General features: G+C 40.9%; 1 protein-coding gene across 5 annotated transcripts in view; it reads left to right on the top strand.

Moving 5' to 3' along the window:
- Positions 1 to 27,184, top strand: part of TPK1 (thiamin pyrophosphokinase 1) — a 312,799-nt gene that overhangs the window by 149,617 nt on the left and 135,998 nt on the right. For all 5 annotated transcript variants that reach the window (XM_037385150.1, XM_037385146.1, XM_037385147.1 and 2 more), the window contains exon 4: positions 319 to 391. In XM_037385150.1, the coding sequence (XP_037241047.1) occupies positions 319 to 391 (73 nt within the window). The remainder of the gene's footprint in view (positions 1 to 318; positions 392 to 27,184) is intronic.

Below are 27,184 nucleotides of genomic sequence, written 5' to 3'. Positions count from 1 at the left end.
CGAAAGATGTTTGAGAGTTCTCTTTCTAGAACTGTGCAGATCCAAGTCTTGCTTTGCTGACCCAGGGAGGTGTGTTAAGCAATGAAGCAATGTAAAGCTCCTTCAGCAAAGAAGGGACATTAGATTTACCAGATTTAGTTTGTCTGTTACCCTATTTAGTGTCACCTCATATCAACTCGTGTTTTAACGTGCTTTTAAATAACTTTTAGTCCCTTGAGAGATTAATGCTTGTACCCCTTAGTGCTCTTGAGAAAATAAATATTAAATGTAGTAAGATGGATTAATTTTTCATTTCACTGCTCATTGCTTTCCTTTCAGCTTCTTGCCTGATTACATCAGTGGTGATTTTGATTCCATTCAGCCTGAAGTCAAGGAGTACTACAAGGTCAAGGTAAATTAAATCTCTTTGATGAGTTTGTGTGTGGTAGAGCATTGTAGGATCCAACCCATTAGTGTCCCGGTTGGTCATTAAGTGATTCTGGCTCCATTGGTTTCTTTGAGGCTTCAGTTGTGAGGCACTTTCCAAGCTCAGATTTTGTGCTCTGCCTGGCACCCTACTAATGCTTACAGTAAACACGGGAGGTGCGGTACTGCCCGAGTCCTGCGTAGGGTGCAGTTTCATAGCACCAGCTCAAGATGTAGCTTGTACTTTGCTGGAGTTTATAGCAACTAGAAACTAGGGTAAAACTTCCTGAAAAATCTGTGACTTTTTTTGCTTGGTGAGATACAGAGCAATAAAGATTTATGTCCCATGATGCCCATATGGCTGGCACCCATGGACTTTCTAGAGTGAGTTTCTCTGTGTGATTTTTGCATGATACAACTTTACCTTTTTAGCAGGAAGCTGCAGATGGAGACATCTGCCTTTTTCACCACCCACTGAAGCATTGAATTACGCCCCGACTACTTCTACTTCACTACAGGAGCGCCCTCCTTAATGGGTTTTTGGACAAGTTCCTGTATACATTAATTTATTCCCAGTGTAGCCACTGTGTTTCTAGTGAGCAACATGAATGTAAACTTGCATTTCTTAGGTCTTAGGGCTCAAAGTTTTGCGTTTAGCTATTTGGTATTTGATGCTCCACCTGCTTGCCTGTGCTGAGCGTAGTGCTTTACCCTCGTGCCTTGGACAGCAGGTTTTGTGAATCCAGAGTTTGACTCAGAGTGCCAGCGCACCTTTGCAGTAGGCTGAACCTGCGAGAGCAGGAAGCGTTTGATCCTTGTGAACTGCAGGACTCAAAGTTCCGTGATACGTCGGCTGCTAATTTAATGTGTGAGGCTGAAATTTGCCTAAAAATCTTCCCCGATGGACTCGGGATCAAATGGTTAGAACAAAAGGTTTCAAACAGTGCAGGGAGGGCTCGAGGAGTGTGTAGGACTGGGGTTTAGTCCCTCTCTTGAGGACTGTGTGGGTTGTTCTACCTCATTTGTTTGGAAGGGAGAAGTGTGGAATGGCCGTCCATCCTGGGAGAACAGCTCAAGAAAAATGCTCGGGAAGCTTTGGGTTACAGCTGGGGAAGTGAAAATAAAATAAAAAGCTTTGGATTAATGCTGTTCATCACAGCCTGGAAATTCATGACCTGTGAGTTAATGGGGAAACTGCATGGCTCTGTTCAGCACAGACGGTGGCGTTAATGCTTATATAAACTGTGTGTTTGTAGGTAGGTGAGTCCTACTAGAGAATGCAGGTTAAGGGTGGCTGGACAGAGAGAGGGGAGGGGGAAGAGGCAGGAGGGGGAGGAATACGGTAGAATAGGGGAAGGGATAGGCAGAGCTAAACTGGTATTACACTTTTTCATGGGGATTACTCTTCTGGCCACTGCATCCCTTTTGTCAGCTCCATCGTATCTGACTTTGATGTGCAGTTTACATCTTCTCTGTGAAAGGGCAGTGAACTTTCTGCTTCATGTGGAGTTGATACACCCATGCGAGTGCTGGGCTGGTAGGCTGTAAAGAAAGCAGTGTTTCATCAGGATTGTAAAGGTGTACCGAAGGGTATAATCTAGCCTACATATTCCTTGCCTGGTGTCCTTGCACATGACTGAGGGAAACACAGTTTAAGTTTAGAATTTTAAGTTTGGGTGTACATGGTAGGAAAAAAAATTTTTGGTTTTTTTGCTTTTTTAAATTAAACTTGTGTAGTCGGAAAATTAGAATGGTAAATATGGGTGAGTATCTTAAGAAGCCTTGAGAAAATAATGTAGTAAACCACAGAATTTGGAGAGACAGGTATGCTGCTTTTCTTGTAAAGTATCTTGCCCAGTAAAGCACCCTTTGTACTCCAGGTGATTTTCAGTCACTGTCATTTGGCAATGTGCTCTGTGTTGATGACCCAAAATAGGTTAGGACTGCTTAAACAGGCTGTGAGAGAGCCTCAGGTGAGTAGATGGGTGCAGGGCCACTGGCTTGGGGAAGCATGGCGTCACGTTGGGACTTAGGGTGGCTTCCTGCGCTGTCCTTCCTCCCTCACCAAAGCACTCCCTCACCCGCCTGCAGATTGCACCCAGGGACCGGGTAAGCCATTATCAGGAGATAATATCGCTGTATTGTTTCAAGCATTTCTCTTTTATGAATAGGAAAATGGAAGAACTGTAGTAGCAAAGCTTAGGCTGATGTGATGTTGCTGTTTTCAGTAAGCAAGTGGATGAGAATCCACAGTCATCCCACCTGCTAATAACTGATTGGTGTTGCCCTGCACAAAATAAAGCCCTTTTGCATGTTAGCTTTCAATATTGGTTGCCAATAACTTTGGCATTTGCATGCACCTGCAGCCTTCCCCTTCCCCAGTCTTGCTTTCAAATCGTCACCCTTGCTTGACTGGGAAGCCTGAACTATTCCTACCACACAGGATTACATGCAAGCACATACATTTGTCATGTGCTGTTTCTCCATTTCAATTGCCTACGTCAGTACCAAGAATGTCATTAGTTAGCTGGGCTTCTCTGAAGTTGAACATGTTACCTTCAGGCAACAAAATATTTATTTTTCCTTTGAAATGTGCATCTAGGTAAGCATTAGGTCATCAGCACCAAATAAGAATATTCTGTCAGCATTCCTAACGTTTCTGCTCCATTTGCTGCCAAGCCACCTTTCCCATTCCACCAGGCAGCAGGCTGTCCTGCCTGAATTTTCCCCATCCCACGCAGTTGTCTTGAGCTGCTGCCAGACTCGGGTTAGTAATGACTTAGAGTGTAGCTATAGCTTTAGTTTCCAAATTCAGACTTTCCGCGGAGAGTATTTTACACTGTAGTGTAGATTTGAATTTCTTGGTGCCCCTTGGTTTTTTCCATGTGTACCTAAAATGTAATTTATCCCCAGATGTTACACAAAGGAAAGGTGACGCTTTTTGAAGGCACCTACGTGGGGTAAGTCAAAAGCTCTGCTGTCTGGCTGTAATATTGCCGTGACCTGCAAGGAAATGGGCAGGGGGTGGTGATGGTGTTTGTGTCTGCATTCCTTTGTATGTGTATAACAGAGTAATTCATTACGGCCAGCAGAAATGAGAAGCTGTCACATGCATAGAGTGAATATGAAGGAAAGTGAAACAAGCAGCAAGTGCTGAGAGGTATTCACCCTCTGCACTCCCATCTGCCTTTATCTGTGATGCACAGGGAATAGTCAAGCCAACTTTTCTGTCGCTTAAGTTTGAATGGGTTGCTGTAGATTCATGTGCCAGGTGAAGGGAAGGGCAAGCTGTGGTGGAGGAGCTGGAGGTTCCTTTGTGTAACATCTGGGGATAAGTTACATTTAGGTACACATGGAAAAAACCAAGGGGCACCAAAAAATTAACATCTACACTACAGTGTAAAATACTCTCTGCAGAAAGTCTGAATTTGGAAGCTAAAGCTATAGCTACACTCTTAAGTCATTACTAACCCTAGTCTGTCAGCAACTCAAGACAATTGCGTGGGATGGGGAAAATGTGATGATTTAATTTATACCTAGAATTAAAGTGATTATTTTTTCTTTATTTTTTTCTTTGTGTTTTTGAAGCTGAAGGTAAGTTTGTCTGTGCTTTTTAGAAACATGCTTGATAGTTCTGTTACGTATTATATTTACAATGGAGTGCCAGTGAACTTTATTACTTATTTTTTCCTTTCTTTTAATAGAAGCTACCCGTATTGACAGAAATTAATACATCATGACTATTTTTGCCTATCTGAAGATAGCACACCACTGGTTAAGGGGAGCTACTTTTTCATAGTAAAGCTTATGGACATTAATTATTGAGTTATAAAACATATTCATTTACAAGTGTTTGTCAAAGACAGCCTACTGCAGTGCTGAGTAAGAAGGGGGCGTATTAAGCTCAGTGTGTGAAACGAATTATGGTTCTGTAAGGTATTGTCTATAAGCAGTTGCATCATCATCATGAAGCAAGGACAGCTTCACGCCAGGATGTTGCTGCTAGGCTTGGAAGGTTCTCTATCTCATTTAAGTGACGATAGCAAGAACAGATATATGCCACTACAGGAAACACATCATACAGATTCCCAAAGCCAAAGGTTTTTTGCTGGAAGGAATATCTTTAAGCCAATTCCTCTGGCATTTTCAGTTGAGCAAGGATTATGTGATAAGTGTTTCCATTTTCCCTTAAGGAGGGTTATCGCCATTGTGTCGGGGAACCTTATTTAACTAAAGTTCACAAACATGAAGCGAATAAATCCATTTTTTCTCTGATAGGTGTGGCATGACATAGTTAATGAAGAGATCTAAAGGCCAAAGTGCTTTTTTTTCAGTTGTGTTGGAAAGTAATAGGCTTATGAGTGGGATGTGTAAGTGACGGCTTAGGTGTGTTAGGCTTTTGGGAGAGGATAAGTAAGCATACATCAGAGGTTATTCAGCTCTTTATTTCCTGCAGTCTTGGGTTTGCTTCTTTGGCTTGTCAAGTAGGTACTTGTAGTCTTCTATTCTTTATATTAAAAAAATCAGTATTTCCCCCATTTCTTGAAGTGTTAAGTAATGTTAAAACTGGATAACACTGCACCACAACTGGAAATGGAGTATCATGTTTAAATTTTCCTTTTTAAATCATATTGCACTGTAAAGGAACTATAAAGACTAACAAGTCAATATTCTTTATTCCATATATCTTCTGTCATTGTTAGGTATTGAGAAGAGTTTTTGTTCTTTTATTATAAATATGCATGCTCATATGATCCCATAATAATTGCAGTGGCGGTCTTTCCCTGTGTAGTCTGGAGTGCATTGGAAATGACACTGGACAAAGCAGGGACGACTTGTGATATTTCTGTCATTGCAGTTTCATCTGTTTCTTGCTTTTGCTGAATGTTTCTATTATTGAAACCTTTTAGACATTACTTTGAAGTTAAAGCAGCCATTTGTATTGTTATGCCTCAAACAAGGCTTAGTTTCTGAAGCTTTGAGACCAAAGTCATTATCTAAAATTACACCAAGTCTGTACTTCTGCCTAGAAGCAGGAGGTTGAATCCAGTGCCCTTTGAAATCTAGATTACACTATTTATTAAAAATCTAGTTTGGTTTTTCTGCTGAGCAAACTTCATGTGCTATAAAAGGCTTCTGTAGACTTAGCAGGCTCTGCTTCAGATCTGTAATTAAATGCTGTAAAGTTATTTACAAGTTCACTGTTTTTCCTATTCTCTTTTCTTTTTAAGCCACATACAGCTACTTATTTTTCCAGGCAGTTCTGCAGCTGTAGCACTTTGCCTTTCCTTTTTCTATTACACTTCCAGGGTTTAATGGTTATCAAGGCTGTAGAACTGCTTAATAGGTGTGGTGTGGGTATTGTCTTTTTGTTCTGTGACGATGCTCCTATAATTAGATTTACAAAATGTATTTGTAGCATTGAAGTAGTACTTGTACATCTAATTTCTACACTTTCTTGATAAACTGTGTATTTTATTGTCATATTCCCTGCTTGCTTTCTGAGCCCAAAGTTTTGAATAACTTTAGTAATTCACATTGTTAACTGATTTCTCTCTGTTGTATTATTACAATTTAAATACTTGCAAAACCATTGAATTTTTCTGCGACTTAAAAATTAACTTTCATACCTAAATGGTTTTTTTTTTTCTGAAAGTAGTTTTTGATACAGAATGGGACTTTAAGAAGCTTAACTCATTTAAAGCAGTCTTGTTAGACTGAAAATTTTTCCAGGAAAAACACGATTCGTTTTAGGGCCTGATTCCTTTGTGAGAGGTTTTAAGGTTTCAAAAGGAGCTGTAAAATTTGTGTAGGTGGATCTGAAACACTGCTGTTGAACAGGCTACTCCTACCTGACAATCATGCCTTAAGCTTTCAAGCAACCCCTTGTTTTATGTGTCCTGCTGAAGGCATCTCTGACAACTCTAAAAAGTGCTGTGCGAATCCCAGTTCAGCTTCTGATGTGTTGAGGGTGCCCAGTGGCGCCTGGTCTTACAATCAAGTTGTAATTTTTTTTCTACTGATGTACATTCACTGAAAGAGCCTCACTGTTTTAATAAAGATAGAGGTTCATCAAGGGAAAATGATTTATAGGGCTGGGATGGTCCTGTTGTGAATAGCTCAAACTGAATAGGACTGTATATGCAGTTTGGACTGGAAGCTTTCTGTATGTCTTAGTTCTGTAATTATTCGATGGGAGCTTTCATAAAATGGTTCCAATCTTGAATAGTACATTGAAGATCTTGTCAAGATCGTGTAGCCAAGTGAGTTGTGTAGGTGGTTTGGGTTATGTGGGTTTCTTATTCATGCCAAACAAAAGCAATAGCATAATGTTCCAGAAATGTCATAAATTTGTAAGAGATCCTGTGCTCGGTGGCACTCTTGTAAAGGTGAACATGACACACAGTCACACTGGGTCAGGCCAGGGGTTCCATGCAGCCAGTGTCTGGTCTTAGCTGAGATGGTACAGAATACCATTGAAAGCATGTGTATGCACAGTGATGCTTCTTCGATACGCCTTTTCATCTCCCACTAATATATGGCTTAAAGATTTCCTAAGTCAGAGGTGGTGTCTTTGTGTTTAATCACTTCACAGATTGATTTAATTTTTTCCAAAATTAGTCTACGCCTTTTCTTCAAACTATATACATGAAACTGCAAGCATCCACAGAAAAACCTTGGCAATATATTCCTCAGTTTAAGTGTTTACAGTGGAAAAAAATCTGTCTCTTGGGTGTTACTTTGGCTTTGAGCTTGATTTTTGATAGTCACATTTGATTCTCCTGAATTTTTATTTTGTGATGCGAGTGGATGAACATCCTTTAATCACCTTCTCACTCCTGTTCTGATTCCATTGGTATGATTCTGCCCAGCATTTCTGTAGGTACGCAGGGGGCTCTGTGTGTATGTGTGCAGGCAAACCAATGGGACATTGCATACGCTGTCAAACTTCTAAAATTGTGTCCAGCCTGTACAGATGTTCTGTGCCCTGCTGAGTTAATTAATGTGCGTATAATGGCTGGGGAGTCCTGTTGAAAAGAGTCTTCCGTAAAGCAAAGGATTTCAGGACTCTGGGATTGCTCAGTGCTGTTCTTATGTGCTGATGAAAACCAGAACCAAGAGAAGTCTCTGTCCAGTTCATAATATCACTCTTACACTTTCACCAAGGTAGCAGTTTCCAGAAAGCAATATATCTGTTTAAATGCAGATGAGATTTGTGAAGAAAGAAAAAAAAAAACCCAAAGCAAACAACTCCAAAACCAGCAACAGGACGAAACAAATTCAGTTATACAGCCCTGCCTCTTTTTGAGTAATGTTTGTTCTGTGTGTTATGTTTTTTGTATTATCTCCTGGAGTTGCACATCACTCTTTCTGAACCTGAAGAAACAGCTAAGTCTTGTGTTGTAGGATCATTATAGTATCCTGGAGATGCGGTGAGTTTTGAGGTCGTCTGGAGTTGCTGTGTACATTTATTAGGACATGAGTCAGGCCCGAATTTATCTAGGAGGATAGAGAATGCAATTTTGACCGAGTTCTCATTCCTTAAAAAAAAGTGCTACTCTGTTTTCCTTTGCAGTATTTTGCTGCTTGTTATGTAGCTTTGGGAGACAGGGTATAGAAATTAAGAGATCAAACTTTTATTAGAGGTGGTTTGTCTTTCTTTTGCTTAGGTTCGAGATGACAGTTTGCAGGTTATGAGGTGTTTTCTTTCTTCTCACAAGTGCCTTAGCTGATACCCAGCTGCTTGACAGTAGAATATGCAAGAAAACAGTGCACCGTATAACAAAAATGATGCTGGTGGTATTTTAGTCTTGCATCCAATTTCAGTTTAATATTATGTTGCAGTATGAGATTTATTTCTCCTTTTCATTGGTTATGGCCTGAGGAGGGGAAAGGGTAGAATCTATATTGCAATAGAAGTCTGAGTTACTTCCAAGAGTTTTAAAAAAAATTAGTCTGGTGTTAATCTCTGAAAAGAAGTCATTACTCTGGTCTGTCAGCCTGTGATGGAGAAAATAACAGAAAAGATTAAAAAAATAGAAATGTATGGAATTAACTTCATTTCCACTGCAAGGAGCAAAAAAAGGTGTTTTAAACAATGACAGCTTAATCTGGAGAAGGAAATTGAACAGAGCTGTTTTGTGATTAAGCCTCTTCACACAGAAGAGACAGCTTAAATACGGTGCTAGTGGTGGAAGACTCAGATTTTAGGTCTTTTTAGATGTAAGTGGGATTTATACATCGATCTTTTGTTTTTAGAGAATTCAAGACAAACTTGTTCCTGGCGCACAAGGCTCGGTGCCCGTGCCTACCCACTGCTAATTAGAGCCGTTTCCAGCAAAGCCCCAGAACCCCTGGTCCTGCAGCTCATCAGGTGTTGTTGCTGCAGACTCCAGTTCAGCCCATTTGCTCAGTGGGGTTTGTAAGCTCCATTCCAGTGTGGGGGAGCCCGTTAGGCAGCCAAAGCACAACTCTGGCCAACAACTGGAACACAAACCTGATCGTTAAGCAAGAAAAAGGTCCTCAAAATCCTGATGCTGTGATTTTTAAGTATTTTAAGCAGCAGCTTGGCAGCCTCTGCAAATTTGTGCATCTTGTCAAAGAGGAGTCAGGCAGCGCTCGTCTCAGCAGTGGGGTGAAGAGGTGCAGTCTGCTGCTCATTCCGAAATAGGAAGGTTTGCTGGTGGGCTGGAGAGGAGAAGGAGTGGGAGGAATGCTTCTGACATGCTTTCAGGGATCTGTAGGGAGTATTTTGGTTGAGTGCATTCCCTTGCTTTAGAAGGAGCGTGTGAACTACTCAGGATCATTCTCCCTAACCTCCAAACTCCAGAAGCAGATTCACCAAGGCCACCATAAACTTTGCTGCTTCATCTTTGACACTGCCATGAACTTAAAAAGGCACAATAAACTGGGATGCACGATCCAAGGGCTACCATGTCTTTACTTCCATAATGTTGGCCTGGTGGTGCTCACACTTCACAGGCAGCAGTGCAATTACAAAACCTCCAGGATGACAGTGCAGATGCCAGAAGGTTAGATTTGGTCTGGGTCCATGCAGGTAGGTGAGTGCTCTACAAGCCTCCAAATGGAAGAGGAAGAGGTAAAGATGTGTGTTGTTCAAGTAGAAAAGTTAAATGCTCTTGTAGCTTGCCGGTGAAACAAAGGATGAGCTAAAGCTGCCAGGTTTAAACTTGCCTGTATGAATTAACTTAATCATGGAAGTGTAAGGTTATTTGGCGTTTGATATGAACCAAAGCAGAGGTGGAGTTCAACAGAAAAATTCAGGTACAGCTTCTGGAACACAGACCCGTATTTTTCCTTACTGAATTTTGATTTGGACAAAACCATGCAAAATACCAGGTTTGGTTTTATATACCTTCACTCAGAAATACTACAAGATGGTGAAGGCTGCATTCACGTATACCAAGAGGAAATAGAACTTGAAATGTGATTTTTGAAAGAAGACTATAGAAATGCCGTTACTTGAGGGGGGGGGGGTGTGTGTGTGAAAAACATCAAGTTCTGGCAGCCTTAGTTACAGCTGGGTGGGGATAGCTCTGCTGTTTGGAATATTTCTCATACTTTCCTTTCTTGGTACCTTCTCCTTTTGTTTTTCTGGCCTGCAGTTCCTGACAAATATTCTTTTTGCATCTTGCTGTTTTCACTGTCATCAGTAAGCATTTGAAGCTCTGCTTTTCTGTTTCAGTTCTGCTGTTGTCCTTGAGTGCTCAATAGAGCCCAGCTAAGAGGGGTTGGGTGAAGGTGTGATAAGCTGACTGTGCAGCAAGCTTGGCTGAAGTTCGGTGAGTCTCAGGACCAGTGGGAGTTAAGTTTGTGTTCTGGTATGCTCTTGGATTCCTTCATTTGGAAGGAAGCTGTGGGGTGGTCTTTGATTAGAAAACAATAGAAGTTCCTTAAGCCAAACAGATTTGGAGGTGGAGGTACAATTAGAAACAGAAACAGTCCCCTTTGTGATGAAATGAGTTAAGAGAGAAAAATGAAATGTCAGGGGAAGGGAAAATGAGGAAAGTCAGAGACTCATCATAAAGTTAGAAAAAGGTAAGCATTTTGAGCAAGAAAAATAAAGGTAACATCAGCAGAGGGTAGGAAAGAGGACTGGATAGAAATAGAAAAATTTCCCTGACACATCAACAAATTAGTTCTGCTGTCATTTCTTGCAGCTGTGAAGAAGGAAGGGTGATAAGATAATACACATGCACGGAAAATGTATTTTTTTAACATAAAAGTTGGATTTTCAGTCTACTAGGAATGAGTACAGAGTTGTTTTGGTGTTTGGTGTGGGGTTTTTTTACACTTTTCAAATGTTTTTGTTTGAAGTTAAAATAGGAAGACCTATGTTTATTCTATACTTGACCAATCTTTGATGGGAATTTCATCAGGTGAAGAACAGAAAATCGTACAAGGAGCTTAAAACATAAATAACTGCAATGGAAGGTGAAATGTGTTTACAGTAAATTTACAGGTGTTAGGACTATTCTGTCTTTATTCTGCAGCAGCTGCTGTGATATATAATGTGTCTAAGCAATGGTTAATCCAATTGAAACAACTAATGTAGTAAGTATTTACTTTGCACTTAATTGATAGTAACCCTTATAAATTACCATAAATTGCTAATTAACATTCTCAGATTTTCATTTAATGGATAAAAATGTAACCTTCAAGAGGAGCCTTCTTTTGAGAGCTGAAAAGACCTTCCTTCTTTTAAGATCAACAGCCGAACACCTTTAGGGAACAGAGTAGGAATAAAACAGTACACCTTTAGGGAACAGAGTGGGGATAACACATGGAATGTGATTGCTTATTGTGACCCAGCACCATTTTTTCCTGGCATTTAAAAGCCAGTCTTTTGGCATATCAATATGCAGGTAAAGTCTTCCTTTTGTTTTGTTCACCATCTACTGTTTCAACATCTAGTGAAATACAGCTGCCGTACTTTAGTGGTTTAGATAGTTAGTATTGTAATCACTGTTAAATTGATATTTGTAGAAAGAAATCAAAATTGGAGGCCAGCCTACAGAGCCAAACATCTCCAGACAGAACCCCAGAAGGCATGGTAATAGTTCAGTTCATCTCTTAGAGTTAATAAAGGGAAGTAACCGATGAATTTGCAGACTTTTCAGCTTATTTAAGACTGTGATAAAGGGTGAGGCTTTCAGGATTTTGAACAGGACATCTTGTTAGAGGAAACAGAGTTCATGGCATTTAGAGTGAAAATCAGTGTTTCTCCTGTGATTGTGCTCTCCTGCACAGAATACAGGACAGCCCCATGTGATGTTTTTTGTGCCAAAGCTATGCCTAAATGCCTCGCAGACCTGAAGTGCAAGTAGATGAACAGGTAGAGAAATAAAGTGATATGGGAAAGAGAGTAATTGCATTTGGTGTTTCTTGACAAATTCTTCTTGAACTTGGGTTCTGTATAACGTGAAAAATGTAGGTATGGGTTGACAGCTTACAGATGCTGTGGAATAGCTCAGAATTCCCTGTGGCAGAAGGAGAGTGTGGTGGAGCAGGAAAGAGGCACCAATGTACAATGAATGGTTAGATTTGAGAAGGATATAGTATATGAAGTTCCTTAGGTTAAAAGCCTTAGTATAAAAGGTTGCGGTGAGAGCACTATTTATTACTTTTGTGATAGAGTTTTTGTGGCAAACTCAAGATGCTTTGAAGGGTTAGGGTAAATCTGATATAGTCTGATAAGTACTGGAAAATTTTGTAAAGACGAACTGTCCCTAAATCATCTTACTGGTGTTTACACTGTCTCTCCTTCAGTTAAATTCCCTTCCAAAGAAGTTGCACAGAAGGTAGTATAAGGCGCAATGCCTTCCTATCCTGTTATCTGTCAATAACAAGTGTTATTGACAGATAACAAATGTTATTGTTATCTGTCAATAACATCAATGTCATTTATTTCTTCCCACCGCAAGCCATCCCACTCACCTATGTATTATTTTTTTTTCCTGCCTGCATCCAATTATTCACTAATTTAAAATGACTGCACCTAAGCCTTTTTTGCTGGGAGTTTTGTCTGAATTATGGATGAAGAGCATTACAGCTGGACCCAAAACTCTGAATTAAAACATGACAGGAGAGCCAGGCTCTGAAATTACATCCTAAAAAATGCATTAATTAAATGTATTTGTGTAATAATAAGTTGTAAAGTACACAGGCATGCTTCCTAAGTGGCCACCTGTCCTTGGAAGTGATATTGATGAGGCTGTGCAATCACAGTCATTTCAACCGCAAGTTACGTGCCTGAGTGCAGGGGGGCCGTCTCTAGTCTTTACTGATGATTCAGCGGGAGGATGTTGAGGATGTAGTTGCACAGGACTGCAGGCAAGTGTGATGGGACAGGAGGTCTCTTCCTGTTGCTGTGTCAGTGGATAACACAGTTCTTGACATCTACTTGTCAGGCACTTCTGTGAGTATCAGCTTTAGAAACCTAAAAGTGTCCTTTGCGTACTTTTCAGTGGTTAGTGAGTATCTAGTGGCTACCTTTTGTGTTACTATCACAAATTTTAAACAAACACATTTGAGAATTTCAAAACAAATTTTGAAACTGATTTGAAACTAAACACCCAGGATTAGTATTTCACTAAATTTGTACATTTTTCTTGAAAAGTAGACCTAATTAAAATGAAAAAGGTGGCACTCACTCTTCAGTTTAAATTCCTCAGTTTAGTTTAAAAGTAAATAAAGAAGGTTTTTCAAATATGAACTGCTTAAAGTTTAAGGGAAACAGGCAGAACTGGCCACATTACTAGCTGAGCATTTTGAGCTACTGTAAGATAAATAAGTTTTTGATAGGAGTCTACTGTAGAGTCAGAGATTGTTTTTATCATTATTTTATTGTAGTCATTTGACTTCAGTTCAATGCTTAGGTTTGAAAGAAGTAGAATGGTTTATTTTCTATTTCAGTGTATGAATAAAAATGAGGTATGAGATGATGAGAAGTACTATTCATAAAGTGTGGAAGGGCTTGGTGATGAGAAACGATCAATATTATCTCTAGCTACTGAGTTAAACCACGTGTGTCCCGTAAATCAGTTCACTTCTGAATGCAAAACGTGGTCAGATAAGCTTATTTATGTCTCCGTAGCATATAAGATTGCTTTATTTAGTAGAGGATAAAGACAAAACTAGGGGTTAGAGCATGGAACAGAGGGAAGTACGATATAATGTGGATTGGAGCGGTAGCTGGACAACATATGTAACCCAGCTAGAAAATTGGATAAGGTCAGCAAGGAATAACTGAAGTGCTTTGTTGACTAATGTACAAGAACCTTGGCAGCAAAACAGAACTAAAATGATTGTTATTGCTATGCAAATAGATTTTTACAGCTTTACCAGAATTATAGTGAAGTGGCAGGCAAGGATTGAATAGAAATATTACAAGGCATGCACTGATCAGGAATAGGAGGAATAAAAAAATACAGGTTAATGTGAAATAACTTTTTGTGTTTATGATGAACTACAAACAAAACCAGCTGAATTGGGCTCATGTTTTGGGGCATGAGAGGAAAAAAATGCTATCTAAATGCTAAAATCCAGGTAATACCTGACTGGTAGATGGCAGATAATTTTTTAACATACAGCCTCTGAACAAATCAGAAGTCGTGGTATTTCCAGTGTTGTTCTGGTAGACAGTAAAACATCTTCTGTTAGATTTGGGGGCCAAAAACGACTGTGGGTAGAATGATCAGAAGTTGACTTTTGGTCTTCACTCACTTTGCATATCAAAAGAAGGGCAACAGAGCTGGTGAAGGGTCTAGAGAGCAAGCCTTGGGGGGGTGGCTGGGGGAACTGGGGCTGTTCAGCCTAGAGAAAAGGAGGCGTGGGGCTGGGGGGGGGGGGGGGGGGGGGGGGCGGGCAGGGACGGGACGACACACACAACCTTATCACTCTACCTGAAAGGAGGCTGTGGGCAAGTGGGGGTCAATCTCTTCTCCCAAGCAACAGGTGATAGGACAAGGGGAAATGGCCTCAAGTTGTGTTTTAGATTGGGTATTAGGGAAAAAGAATTTCTTCACTGAAAGGGCTGTCAAGCACTGGAACAGCCTGCCCAAGGACATGGTTGAGTCACCATCCTTGGAGGTATTTTAAAGACGTGTAGATGTGGCACTTAGGAGCAGGTTTCGTAGTGGACTTGGCAGTCCTGGGTTAATGGTTGGACTCAGTGATCTTAAAGGTCTTTTCCAACCTGAACAATTCCATGATTCTGTGACCTGTGAACTACGAGATGAACTGAGAGTCTGTGATGTGTGTTCTTTACTTCAGTTCTGGGGTTTGTTTTACAAATCTTAAGTAATTGTATTTCAAAGGGGGAAAACCTCAAGAAATTGAGAGCAGAAGGCCCATCTGTGTAGGAGCTTACGCATTAAATGAAGAGAAGGCAGATTTCCACACATTTTGTCTTAAAGAACTTCTGTCTGGAACTGATTTGTAGGCAAAAGGTGAACAATAGAGAAGAAAGACTTCAAATATAACTGTGTGAACGCGGAAAGGGAATTAAGAGTAAGTACGAAGCGTGTAAGGAGGAGGGCAGGGCAAGGGAAGAGGACTGATCAGCAAAAATATTCTTTTGAAAGTCAAAATGTGCAAGTGAGTGAGAGTGCTGCTCTGTGAGCTCCGCATGTAGCAATGGGTACTGTAGTTACCTGGAAAATGCAGAAAGGTGAAGTGGAGAAATTGAGCCACGAGGACAGCATGGTTATTGAAGATCAGCATCTTACTGCAGTCCATGGCAAAACAATACCCCTCTTAAGTTTTTGGGAAAGAGGACACCGTAGAAGTTGGGGAAAAGCACACTGGCTAATGGGAGGGAGCACGTGGAAGTGAAAATCAATGTTGTTAGCAGCCGGTGACAGCTACACGCTGGACAACAAGCCTGCTAACCCTCCTGTTAGCATCCTATTTTCGATGTAAAAGCAGGGTCAAGGAGACTCAGTTTCCAGCTGTCACAGCTCGGGCTCACAATCACGTGTGTATGAGGGCGTCTGTACTCCCTTGGCGATACAGCAGCGGCAGGAGCGAAGGTGATCCCCTGCTGAGGGAAGGGCGCACAGCCAGCGGTAGGGGCCCTTCAGTGTCACTGTAGAAGGTTTTGACGCCGCCCCTGGCACGCCACATGCAACTCTTGATAACCCATCACCAAAAACCATGAACCTGAACCTGAACCAGACTCGAAAAATGCCTGCTAAGATGAGCCGGGGGCTCAACAGCCGGTTTTATGAGAAAGGGCTAAAAGAGTGTGTCTTGTTTAGTCTAATGAAATGAAAGTAAAATAAATATATAAAGGGGGTAAACACTAGGGTTGGATAAAATAAAAAATAATCTTGATTTAAGGTCTGCTCAAATAAAATCAAGTTACAAATTAGAAGTCTGTTGTTATCCATTGGAGGAATGAGCCTTCTGGGAGATTGTAGTTGGGGAAGAAGAAGCATAAGTGATATTAAAATGGATGCTAGGAAGTCTATAAAAAATATTTAATGACATGTTTCCAGTGGCAGCACTGGATTGAATTTGATGAGACAGGACAATCCTACCTGTCCTAGATTTTAATGAAAGTCGTTCATTGCTTTTAAAAATGTGAAATGGTAGTTGTGTGCATTTTAATTTGATTCCTATTGCCATCTGAAAGTGGTTTGATTTTAAAAAAAGGAAAACCACCAAAAACTGATCATGTGAATAAGAGGCATCATTCACCAGTTTCTAGAAAAATAAAAAGATGTCTAAAATTAATAATCTGACTAAAAGCATGTTTAGAGAGAGATGTCTGGGAGGGTAAATGTGTCATATCATTTAAGAACAACAACAAAACTGATTTCTGGGTTGAGCTGTTCATGACAATCTACTGAGAAAAAGAACCTTTCTTTTAGAAGTAGATCTTTTCTTTTTTGGATCATCAGTTTAGGTGCTTCTGTGACCTTGGTAAAACCAGCTTGACTGTAAAGAACAGAACTCAGGCATATGGTTTTCAAGTTGTAATTCTAATCATTAAACATAAACAGTGCAGGTGTTTGTTTGTTTTTGAAACCTGTTTAATCTGCAATAACAAATAGTCTAGAAGCAAAATTGCTTTTACAATCATCAGGTTATTTTTCTTCTGCATGTTTTTAATAGCCAGTTTAATGTGACCTGATGTGATTTGCATCTGTTGTGGAGAGACCATGTATTTCATTTTAATGACTGTATTGGTTAATTTGACAATTGATAGATTAAATCTTGTTAAGTAATGTAGGATGAGAATAGGCCTAATTTGAATGTTGATACCATCATTCCTTTTTCAGTACTGGAAGAATAAGTTGATTATTGCCACAAGTACTGTTGCAGGATTTTTCCCCCCAAATCTGGTAGACCTACTGGTGATTTCTAAAGAATACAGCAAAAGCTAGATTTAATAGAGCAAAAGCATATGTCCTGACTTTTTACATCAACACATATATGATTCATAGATTCAAATACTAGGTGTTGTTTTTTAAATATTCAGTGAACTAACAATGTAAAAGTGTATGCATTTTTTTTTTTATTAATTTACCTGCATTTTTTTTAACTGCTGGTATGTGCATTGTAAGACATACACTGTTTTTTTGATGGAAAATAAGAATCTTCACACTTGCAGAGCTCAAGTTCACTTGTTACTTAACTAAATTTACTAATCCAGGTGAGCGGCCACTACAGGGAATGCGTGCTGTTCAGTGGAACTTCAAACATTTCTGCCTCTGAACTACAAAAAGTGCAAACAAAATTTTCAGATCAGATCTCCTGTTTGACCTCCAGACAAACCAGCCACTGTGTTTCATGCAAATTTTAGGTAAGAAATTCAGACAATCCATCATACGGGACAGTCTACAGATACATTAATCTGATTAGTCTGTATGAGTATCCTGAAAGGGTTGTACTCGGAATGAAGTGGAGATGCATCTTTGCTGTAGACAGATGCAGATTTTTATCTGCTCTCTTGTGTTCCTGTATTAAGCAGCTTCCACACCAAATGCCCAGTTTGTGGTTATGGAGTGGGTTATAAGCCTGTAGTCATGACTGATATTTTATTGCTATTTCTTATTTATATTGCCCTTTTGTCAGGTACTGTAGGGATACAGCGCAAAAAGAGGGAATGCATTTTCCTCAAAGAAGACAGGACATGGTTATAAAGCCATTGGGAGGATAAGAGAGACAATGAAAGAAATCTTGATACATTTTTTATTTATTTATTTTATTTCTAATGAGTCAAATATAATGTTTCCTTGCCATGCTGGTCCCAGAGCCACCTGTCTGTCTGACATCTCTGGTTTCTGGTTGTACTGCAGACTGTTGGGCTTAGTCCTTCTGGCTAAACTCCCTCAAAGTCACTCGTAAAGTTCCTTGTCTTTTCTCCTTTCTCCTCTTCTTCCCAGCCTCCCCTGCCAGCATGGACTTTTTTTCCAACTTTGAAGCCAACCTGATTAGGTGTCCCCTGGGATGTTTTTATCCTGATTGACCTGAGTGTGTCTGCAGCATGACCTGCAGTGCTCCTGAGCCTGACAACATGACACAAGGGTGTCTGCAACAATTCTGCACGCAGCTGGCATGGGGAGAGCGCTGCTTGTACTCTTGGGTTTCACTTCTCCTGTGGTTATAGGTTGCAGGCTGGGAATCATCAGTACAGGAAAGCCCCTAACTGCCGGAGATACACAGAATGTTCAGAATTCAAAGTACTTTCAGAGTATTGCTATGCCCTTGACAATTGGTGACCATTTGTAATTATAGCATAATATAGTTATTCCGCTAGTCGTCTTTATCATTCTGTAGTATGGGAAGTAGTAAAGTCTGCTGTGGTTCATTTTTCAGCCAGAAAAGCCACCTCTGTAAGCATACTACGGAGCAAAAAAAGCTACTGTTGTGGTACAAGCAAATAGACTGTGTTTATTCTCCCTGCCCCCTGCCTCCCTAGAGTTTTACTAATAGCTTACTTAAAAGCAGGTGCTTGATTTAATCCTGTCAGTGCTGTTTTGCATCTCTGTGCAGAAGAAGGATGGCCCAAGATAAATCAATAACAGAGAAAGGGCTGATGTTACTTTAGGGATAAGGCCCAGTTACAGGAAATGGGATAATACGGATTATCACTAGCAACTTCAGTTTATCAGGGATGCCTGTCAAGGAACCTTTGTCCCACATTGCTAAGCCAATTTATTAGCTCATTGATCCGTGCCTATGTATCTCTGCATACTTTGTTTCCCTCATCTTTTTGGCTGTACAGCTCTGCACTTAATCTAGAAGCCAAGTGTATGATGGCTTTGTTATCATTTATGGTGTCACAGCACCTATGAGTGCGATATGTTTAGGTTGTTTTCTTCCCTGCCTCTCCCCCTGTACCCCACTCTGTTTTGAAAAGAGCAATTCCAGGGGTGGGGTGTGCTCCCCGTTTTGGCGAAGGCTCTGTTTTCACTCTAACACAAGATGCCTTCTGAGAGGTTTCCAAAGACTGGCCAAGGACTCTTGCCTTCCTTATATTGTTTCTGCAGATTGTTGACTTGCATCATTCAGTACTTCTTGGCAGTCAATTCGTGCATTCATCTCCATTGACAGTCACTAGGAAAAACTGAGGGAAGGAGATCTTCAGGGCTTAGGTAGGGTGCATGTGTCTGTATGTGTTCTTCCCTTTCCCCCTCCTTGTACTGTGGTGTACAGGTCAATACTGTACTAATCAGTATCTGCCTCAGTCTGCTCCGTCCGGTTGTTTCTCCTGATAATGCCAAGCCAGAGGTTGGAGATATCTTCCAAGTGTTAAAGCATCATCTAGCTTCAGGACTGACTGGGAGCATGGGTGGCTCTCCTGCTGTTGGTGAAAGAGCAAGCTGGAGATGGGAACCCCAGTTACCCTGGCTGCTTGTCAGGCCAGGAAGGACCAACGTGGGGAACTCAGGAAGGCAGCTGGAGGGACAACCATTCTGTTGCAAGCCTGGGCAGAATACAGCTTTCATTGCAGTGATGTTCTGTTTACCTTTGGGATGTGGTTGTCCTACAAAGGTGCAGGCCTTTGCCATGGCTTGGCTGGAGGGCTGAGGTACAGACACAGTGGATCCTGCCTGAAGCAACCTTTTGACCAAAAGGTTTGGGCAGAGAAAATAAGTTATGAACTACAGGAACAGGTCACTAGTGAGTAGGGGAAGGCCACCGTTGGGAGCAATGGGAAGAATTACATGGGTTGCTACTTTCCTTACGATTTGGTTTTATACTCTCTTTATTTCTGTTTCTGAGCTAGGAATCCAGGAAAATAGTAAGTTGAAACATGGGAAATGTCATGGCCCGTGCAGCTGGGCAGTGTGCCAAGGTGGCCAAGAAGGCCAACAGCATCCTGGCTTGTGTCAGAAACAGCATGGCCAGCAGGGCCAGGGGAGTGATCATCATCAGTACTTGGCACTGATGGGGCCATGCCTCAGATCCTGTGTTCAGTTTGGGGCCCCTCACTGCAGGAGGGGTGCTGAGGGGCTGGAGTGTGTCCAGGGACAAGCGATGGAGCTGGGAAGGGCCTGGGGCATAAGGCTGATGGGGAGCAACTGAGGGAACTGTGGGTGTTTGTCTGGAGAAAAGGAGGCTCAAGGGGTCCTGATCACTCCCTACAGCTGCCTGACAGGGGCTGTAGGCAGGTGGGGGTTGGTCTCCCAGATAACAAGTGACAGGACAAGAGGAAACAGCCTTAAGTTGCACCAGGGGAGGTTTAGATTGCATAGTAAGAAAAAATTTCTTCACTGAAAGGGTGGTGAAACATTGGAACAGGCTGCCCAGGGGCAAGGTGGAATCACCATCCTTGAAGCTATTAAAAAAAGTGCGTGGATGTGGTGCTTAGCGACACGGTTTAGTGATGGACTTGGCAGTCCTGGATTAACAATTGGACCTGATGATCCCAAAGGTCTTTTCCAACCTAAATGACTCCATGAGTCTATGAAACCAACTAATTGAATATTTGGAATGGAAGAGGAGAAAGTGAGTGCTGGGTGGTACGTCAGGAATATCCTCTCAGATCATTTACTTCGGTTTGAATCACTAGAGATTTTCAGAGTGAAAGCAAAGGTTCAGTATTAATTAGCTACTAGTTGCACTGCTTTTAAAGAACAGGCAGTTGGATAAGCGAAGCAGGCAGTACATCAGCCTTCTCAGAGATGGGCTGTTCACAACAGCCGTTGGCAGTGCTTGCAGGATGCCCATTGAGAGGAAAGCGGTATGGAAAAGTAAGTATCTGAGGGCAAAAATACATTATTTACTCAAACGGTATGAGATACCATTAAAAATAAATGGAAGGTTAATATGGAAAAACATGAATCTTGTAGCAAATCTGGCTGTAGTGTTGGGGACTCTTATTGCTTTCACACTTCCACAGGTATGCAGTCTGCTTTGCCAGCCCTAGGAGAGCCTGCACAGCACTGTCTTCCAGCATAGGTTTCTGTTGTCTGCTTATTGCCTCCCAAATTCTTTATTTATATACATTTTTTTTTCCTAACCTTCCATGTCTTCAGAAACAGCTGAATTCCTTGAAGGGTAGTGGTTTGTCCCTCAAGTCTAAGAGGGTCTTTTGAGGAACATGGAGTCTTCTGTCCCCCACACTAGAATCTCTGGACCTTAACACCAGTGTTGGTATAAGAGCAGCAACAGAACACAACTAGAATTACTGTGCCCCCTTCACATTGATGTGTAGATAAAGAAACTGTGCTTTGTCAGCTCAAAAATCTTAGAAAAAATGGCATATCTTCCTAAAGCAAAGGGAGATCTTGCTCTTGGGCATTTCAGCTCAGCAGGAGGAGGAATCTTGGTTCAGTGTCATATCGTGCAATATACAGATACTGCTCAAGTTCTGGTCGCAGACACTGGTGATGATGGAGTGTGCTGAAGATATGGCACAAGATAATTTGTATAGGTTTCAAGATGAGTTACTGATTTCTAGATGTTAAGAGAAGATGTGGCTTGAAGTTGAACTTTATATGATGCAAGTGAAAGAAAACCCTCAACTCTGTTTCTCACCTCAATTTAATTTTTGCGGAGATGCTTTTTTGTGAGTACAAACCGAGAAGTTTGGGGGATGACAGCCCTATGCAACTACATCAGACATCCTAATATTGACTAATAACAGCAATCTGTCATGCAAACATATCAAAATAATTGGTTGTGCTTCATTGGTAATGTTGATCAGACTGCATGGCAGTACCTTCTGTCACCAAAATGATTTACAGTAAGTGTGCAGATGTTATTTACAGTGACCTACTAATTCTTTTTGAATGAAGGACTCTGTTTCTTCTTGTGCATGATAATCTTGGCTCCTTTCAAAATGAGCTCTGTTCAGTCTTGGCCAAATTATATGGAAAAAATAAGTAGTTAATTAAAGTGTCTGGTACCATAGCACTTCTTGAAGTTCAATATTAGTTAAATTTTAGCTGAGCTTGCTACAAATGAATGAGAATGCTCCTGTTGTCAAAAGAGAGATGTGTTGTAGTCTTTTGCAAAACATGCTGAACACAAAGTTTTTCCTTAATGGTGTATTCTTACCTAAGTCTGGGGTAGTTCTCTTCTACTTCCATTCTAACAATCCAGCTAAATCCTTTACTTGCTTAATCGTAATTTGAATGAATTGGTCACAGCGGTTTTAGTTTTTTTTCCAGTGAATCCATTTAAAACAGTGTATTTTACACTCCACTAGACTGCATTCAGATACCAATGGTAGTGTTGGCCCATCACATTCAAAAAACTGTCTGGTTGAAAGCTGCGGTTTTGAATTTCATTTGCATTACGTACACAAAAAAAATTGGAAAGAGTTAAAGTATCTAGGGAAAAAAAATACTGACTTCACATGAAGTATCTAGAAGTGTAACAGTGGTTCTTCAAGTTTACAGGAAGAAAGTATTAAGTAACTACTTTCACTTAGTAGTAATAATATAATTTGATTGGAAAACCAGCTTTTGCTTTAAATCTCCTGCAAAACCATTTCCACTGTGGGTCTTCAATGTGATTCATTCAGATGAAAAAATAAGCGAGTTACATACTTCCTCTGTTGTGGTATTTTTATTTTTACATGATGCAGCATGTAATTCTAGAGTGCTTATTTTTTGAATTTCCAAAGGAAGCAAAAGCTTCTATAATGGCTAAAATGGGAATGCGGAATAGATGACGATTGCTACCTTTTTATGCTAACTTCTTTTTTTCCTGTAAAAGTCAAGGTAAAGAAATGAAATATTTAAAGAATTTTAATATAGAAAAAGCACAGATGTTCATGCATGGCTATGTTTTCAAAAATTATGGAGGAGATGTAAGCGTTTCCCTGAAGCAGTTGCTCATCTGATTAGGATGATGGCTACTTTGCATGACTGTATCATGACGGTTCTTGTTGCCATATAGCCTATCTCTTCGATGCTTAATCACTTATTTTCACAGTACATGCTAGAACTATTAATTTATTGCAGACTTGCAGGACCAAGGTGGAGAGAGGCCAAAATCAAAGCCAAGCACCCAGAGAAGCAAGGAGCCATTTAGTGCCTGAACATGACCATGGGGCTGCGCACTGACAGCTTGCCCAGACCCCGCAAGTTTCCCGTGGCAGCATCAGTGGCTGAACCCTTCGCTGATGAACATTGGTTGTCTCGGTGCTTTGTTTGCAACACAATTTCCTTCTGAATCTTCTGGATGTGGATTATAAAAGCAAAGGCTGCAATGAATAGTAAAAGTAGGGCATTGTCTGCAGATGCCACGGGCAGACAACTAGCAATTAGGCAGGAATGGAATGAAAGGTGTTAGGGGAGTTTTTGCTTGTTTAAGGGAAAACTGTTAAGTGTCTGAATGTGCTGAATCTGTTGCTGTTTAGAATATGATCTGCAGCTTGAAAAGCAAAGCTTCACGACACAAGTAATTTGTGTGGTCCAGTTCAGGCACAGGGCTGCCATCCTGTTATGCAAGGAAAAGCACAATGAGCTCCTGCAAAAAGGAGAGCAGCTCCAATGCCGTCTGTCAGTGGAGAAAGACTGCTCTGTATATACCACCGGTATTGCTTGCCTATTGGCTTCACCTTTATGCTTTCTCTGGATGCAAGGGGTTTTGAAACACGCATTTGAAGGAAGGTTAGAAAGAGAGAGGGAGTGTAACTGGGCATCGCATGGGCTGGGGGAATATTTTTATGTGACACCCATGTGCAAGGAGGGATGGAACAACGTAAAGGCTTTGGTACGTACCAGGTGAAACATAGTGGGATCAGTTGTGGTGTGGTACAGTTTTCTGCTGGAAAGAAGCAAAACCTCTGAGGCTTGAATTTCTTTTTTTTTTTTTTAATCTTTTAATTAAACTGAACACAATACTTGAGAGTGTACTGGAGGAAAACTTCCTCTTTAGAAAGATCGACAAGCTAAACCTGAAAAGATTAATTTAATCTCCATGTTTTATCATCTAGTTAGTGTATTGCCTTCTAACAGCAAATCCAGCCCTTGAAAATGTTTAGAAGTGTTTTGGAAAATGTTTGGAAAGTGTTTTCTTTGCAACTGTCCCCACCTTCAAAAATCTTTGACGGATCTAACAGAATGGGTTAAAGGGCAGTCACTATTGTTCATCATTGCTTGAAACTGCTTTGCAGGGAGAGGATTTTGAGTGGGGAAAATCTGGCATTGATTTGCTCATAGGCCTGTTCTGTGCCTGCTGAGTGCAGACATAACCTGCCTCGCTGTGCACTAGGCCACTGGGAAAGCCTGTGCAGCTCTGCAGTAGCTAGCTGGCCTTCCAGGGGCAATGGCAGCGTTTAGATCTGTTTAGACTGTACAATCCACCAGAGAAGACAAAGCCTTTCAGACAGAGCCTAGGCTGAGCTCCTTTGCTCACTAAAGCCTCCCTAGGTCCACTCCAGTTTGCAGTCACACCATTGACTACAGTAGAGACATAACCATTTTCTGCAAACCCCAGCCGGAGACGAGCCCAGGAGAGTATGGATCTGCGTATCTGCTATCTCCATGTGGATCTGCTTCAGACTTACAGCTCAGGCAAGGTTTAGTCAAAATAATCAATATGTTTGGAGACTTGCATGAGCTAAAAATATTTAAAATTGCCCCTTCAAAATGTGCACATATAGCCCTGCTGAGCTTCTGATGTCTCTCCTCACAGCTTTTTGAAGCTGTAAGGTTTTTTTTTAGATCTCTGATCAAAATGCACAAGCAGGTCATGATATCTTTTTTTTCTTGTCTTTCTAACAGCAGTAGTTTATAGAGGATGGGCAGAATGAAGGAAAGCAGAAAAGGAAAAGCTCCCAGATGTGATCATGTGTTAGAATAGGGCATTACGGAAATTTTACATTGTGCCTTTCTGTCCTGAGTACTGGTATCAATAGATGTTAGGTCAGGTTCACAGCAGTCACGATAGCCTGTATAACTGATGGGGAGCTCGGAGCACAGCAGGACGGTCCTGACCCTTATGCTTTGTCTAGGCAGCAGTCAAGGAGATGGCTTGTCTTGCATCCTTGCACGTTCCAGACAGTCTGTTAGGCCAGGCCACCCTCACGTGTGCACCCAGCTCCTTTTGACACTTGCATTTGTATTTTAGTGCAATATGTAACTGCTTTTTTGCTGCATTCAGTTCCTGGAAACAAGTTACAGCTCTTTGCACAAATGGCAGTGGTTGCACTTGGAATTATAAATGTGCCCTGCCTGTTCCATTGCCCTTTGCCAACAACAGATGCCCGAGGCCAAATTCTGCTCACAGTCATGTTGGGGAAGATCATGGGATCCGATCTTTCACATAGATGTCTGTTCAGGTAGTTTGCTTAAGGCATACACTATGGCATTAATAGAGATCAGACTGGGACCCCTGGTTTCTGGAGATGGACATATATCCTTTAAAATATAACCTATCTAGTGGAGTGTGACTGGTCACAGCTTGCAGGATGGTTAGTGGAGGGGGTTCTGAACAGACCCTGTTAGAACGAGGTGATGACTGTGTAGTACCTTTTGTAATGCCTGTACTTATTTTGTTGTGTTAGCTTGTCTTTGCCAGGGACCATAGCTACCTGTAAGGAGAGCTGGGAGTGACACCGGTAGATTTCAGAAATCACTGTCGCTACATAAAGCAAAGGAATATCCTAATAGGAGAGATCTGGTGTGTACCGAAACAAAATCTCATATTGCAGAGCTCTGTGTTACTTGCAGAGTTATTGCTGTTAGTTGGCTACATATCTTCTGTTTGCTGTAAAGTTTGTCACCTATTCAAAGCTTGAAACATTTCACATGTGCAATGGAAATATTTTCAGCACAGTAAGCTGGATATTCTGATATGTAGCTCCGTAGTCCCCTAAGTAGTTGTTTATATATTGTGTGGTAAAGAGTGATGGGTAGAAGGACGTACAGCCCTGCTGCAAGATGTTCTCTGTGTCTAAACCTGCAACCTCTGCCTATAGAAAAACCTGGCTTTGAAGTACACATGGAAGGTAAAACTGGTTTCCAGCTTACCAAGTAATGAAGTGCTCTCAGACCTAAAGACTGAATGTTTGTTCAGCAACCTCACATTTCAATTCAGAGTAACTGAAGCCCTCAAATCAAAAACACAGCAGCTGTGTGAATGTGATGCGCGACCTTTTATTATTCAAGAATCTACCTCAGTTATGCGAAAATATAGCAAATATCCTGAATTTCACTTGGAAATGTGTTTGTACTCAGTGGAACACTTGCTAGTGATGAAGTCAGAACTGCTCTGCTGGGCAGTGGTTTAATTTTCCTGAGCTTTCCCTTATGTCTGTCAAAATGTCAGCATGTCAGTTACTTGTGATCATTGGTCCCAGATGGTTTGGTGATCTTTGATGGAAAAGGATTGTAAAGCTAGGTGGTGGTTGTTGATGCCGCTGCTACTGTTATTAGTATTATCACCATTACTATTATTTATTTTCATTGCTATTAATGTTGCAATATCACTTACTGAAATACAGAACAATTTTATTTTATTTTGAATGTGGGAAACCTGTTTCTACCGGTTTGCATGACAATTAGTCAATTGCAAAACCTATTCAGTGTTTAGAATTCTTGGACCCATAAAGTTCAGTTCAGTACAGAACACTGTAGCTAAATAAATAGCAATGTACCCTTTAACTCTGGCACCCTTTACAGCATTGGTGCTTCTCACGTGAAAATCTGTTGAAGCATGGGATAGGAACTTCCCTCCCATTACTTCCCAAAGGCAAGATCTCTTTCATGTGTTAATTTTCTGCAAATATTAACTTCATTCTGCGTTATTTTTTCCTGTATCCTATCAATAGATCAGCAGGATGTAGGCCTGGTGTAACAGTGCTGGAGATACCCAGTTTGCAGCGACGTAAACTTGCTGCCTTTCTCAGGCACCAGCACATGCTGGAAATGTTGGATGATCTGCCTAGAGAAAGCAAAGGAGATATCCATAAATGTAAAATAGTCAAAATTAGGGGAAATATGACTGGAAATCAGGGTGCAAAACTGAAGGAGGAAGAAGGGCCAAACATATAATTTAATATGTTGAAGACAGAACTGGGCTAAGGATACGTACAGTCCAGCATTCTCCTTTTGATCTAATGATTAAATGATCCTGAAACAAGTTATCCTAGGCAATTAACAAACTCCCCCTACAGAAAGTTTCTTCTATTCCTTGTGACATACAGTTCTTATGCTGAGGCTGAGAAGTTTTATAAACTGTCAGACAGAGCAAGTAACATAGAAAAAAAAGTAAATACTATTATCTAGTCTATAACCTGGCCAAGTCAGAACTTAATACACAAATTAAAGGCAGCCAGCGCTTCCTA

This window comes from Falco rusticolus, chromosome 4 (assembly GCF_015220075.1).
Source record: "Falco rusticolus isolate bFalRus1 chromosome 4, bFalRus1.pri, whole genome shotgun sequence".
NCBI lineage: Eukaryota > Metazoa > Chordata > Aves > Falconiformes > Falconidae > Falco > Falco rusticolus.
The sequence above is the reverse complement of the archived record's forward strand: the minus strand, read 5'-3'. Positions and strand labels throughout refer to the sequence as shown.